Genomic DNA, 1700 nt, shown 5'->3' with positions numbered 1-1700 from the left:
TAAATCCAGGTGTGGAGCCAGTGGAGGGGGCTGGCAGCCACGGAGTCTCCTCGAGCCAGGGGTGGGTGGGCAGCTCGGCACAAGTGATCGTGGTGGTCAGTGCTGGGCACCTGGGGGGCAGAGCCAGACGTGAAGTGCTGGTTATGTGAGCGTGTACAGTCCCGTAGGAAGCAAATAACCACCATAACCACCAGCCCGTTAAGGGTTTGCATTGCAGTTCGCAGACCAGCGCGAGCTCCTGGGGACCAGATCAGCTCTTGGGAGAGGGCTGTGACTGGGGTGGGATTGTCAGAGCTCTGCATCGGGTAGGGGTTGTTTGATCAGGTCCTTGCTTTGCTGCCAGGCTCTGTCTACAGCTGCTTTCAGGAGAGTGTGTCAGAAAAGTCGGAGTTGTGTTCCTTGCTGCTTTGGGTTTGTTTTCCAGAATGGAAATAGCGGTAGATCCTGGAGTCATCTGCGTTGCACAACTGTTAGTCTGCAGAAGAAACTCTGTTTTAGGTACATTTGGCAATCTTGCATAAATTTACCCCCAGAAAGAATTGCTTTGGGATGTTGCCAGGTCATCCTTAAGGCTGCAAGGGTTGAATCATCAATTCACTAATCAGGAGCTCTGCTGGTAACTTTGGGGAAATACCGTTTCACTTGTAGTCAGAGGATTTGCCCTGTTCTGGCTAAAACTTCTGACAGAAGCTGCTGCTCACTGTTCCCAAAGATACTTGTCCTTGTGTGATGGTGTGACTGGTGTCCCACCTCCTTGGCCATCTTTGACTGCTCTGGGTAGCCCAACCCCATCTGCTGTTACGCTCTGTGGTCGTGCTGTGCAGATGCACCTTCCCAGGGACAGAAAATCCAAGGAGCGTGTGGGAGATAAAGGCTCTGGCTTCTCCACAGATGGTGTGTCCAGTTTCATTTTAGACTTTAGAAGTTTTTAGAGGTTTAGGTCTTTTTAGAAGGTCTGATGCCAGTGCCCTCTTTCTGATTGTGTCAGGTGAGCTCAGGTGTTGCATGGTCTGGCAGCACCACTGTGTTACCAGCTTGTGGTTTTGGTGGGCTCAGCACTTTTAGTGCCTGTGATATGATGGTCTGTAGGTGGAGACGTGTGGTGGTGATATTTATACTGGTCGGCGTGTTTCTGCTGGGGCAGCTGGTTCTTGCTCACGGCAGCTCTTGAGCTGTTACAGCCCTTTGTGTTCTTTCCCCAGTGGGAAGAAATCAGTGGTGTGGATGAGAATTACAAGCCGATACGCACGTACCAGGTCTGCAATGTCATGGAGCCAAACCAGAACAACTGGCTGCAGACTGGCTGGATTGCCAGGCGTGACGGCCAGAGGATCTTCATCGAGCTGAAGTTCACCCTGAGGGACTGCAACAGCATCCCTGGTGTGACGGGTACCTGCAAGGAGACTTTCAACCTGTATTACGTCGAGTCTGACTCTGACCTGGGCCGTAGCGTCAACGAGAGCAAGCACACCAAGATCGACACCATTGCTGCTGATGAGAGCTTCACGCAGGGGGACCTGGGTGAGCGTAAGATGAAGCTGAACACCGAGCTGAGGGAGATCGGGCACCTGAGCAAGAGAGGCTTCCACCTGGGCTTCCAGGACGTGGGTGCCTGCGTGGCGCTGGTCTCCGTGCGGGTCTATTACAAGAAGTGCCTTGCCACCGTGCAGAAACTGGCTGTGTTTCCGGGCACGGGGGGC

General features: G+C 53.3%; 1 protein-coding gene across 1 annotated transcript in view; it reads left to right on the top strand.

Moving 5' to 3' along the window:
• The window catches only part of LOC104526154 (ephrin type-A receptor 10-like), a gene marked incomplete at both ends in the record, with an annotated part of 9601 nt that overhangs the window by 325 nt on the left and 7576 nt on the right, over positions 1-1700 (top strand). The window contains one exon of the mRNA XM_010169531.2: positions 1203-1689. Within this exon, the coding sequence (XP_010167833.2) occupies positions 1203-1689 (487 nt within the window). The remainder of the gene's footprint in view (positions 1-1202; positions 1690-1700) is intronic.

Source organism: Antrostomus carolinensis, unplaced genomic scaffold, assembly GCF_000700745.2.
Source record: "Antrostomus carolinensis isolate BGI_N321 unplaced genomic scaffold, ASM70074v2 scaffold27186, whole genome shotgun sequence".
Classification (NCBI taxonomy): Eukaryota; Metazoa; Chordata; class Aves; order Caprimulgiformes; family Caprimulgidae; genus Antrostomus; species Antrostomus carolinensis.
Note: the sequence above shows the minus strand (reverse complement) of the source record. Positions and strands in the feature narration are given on the sequence as shown.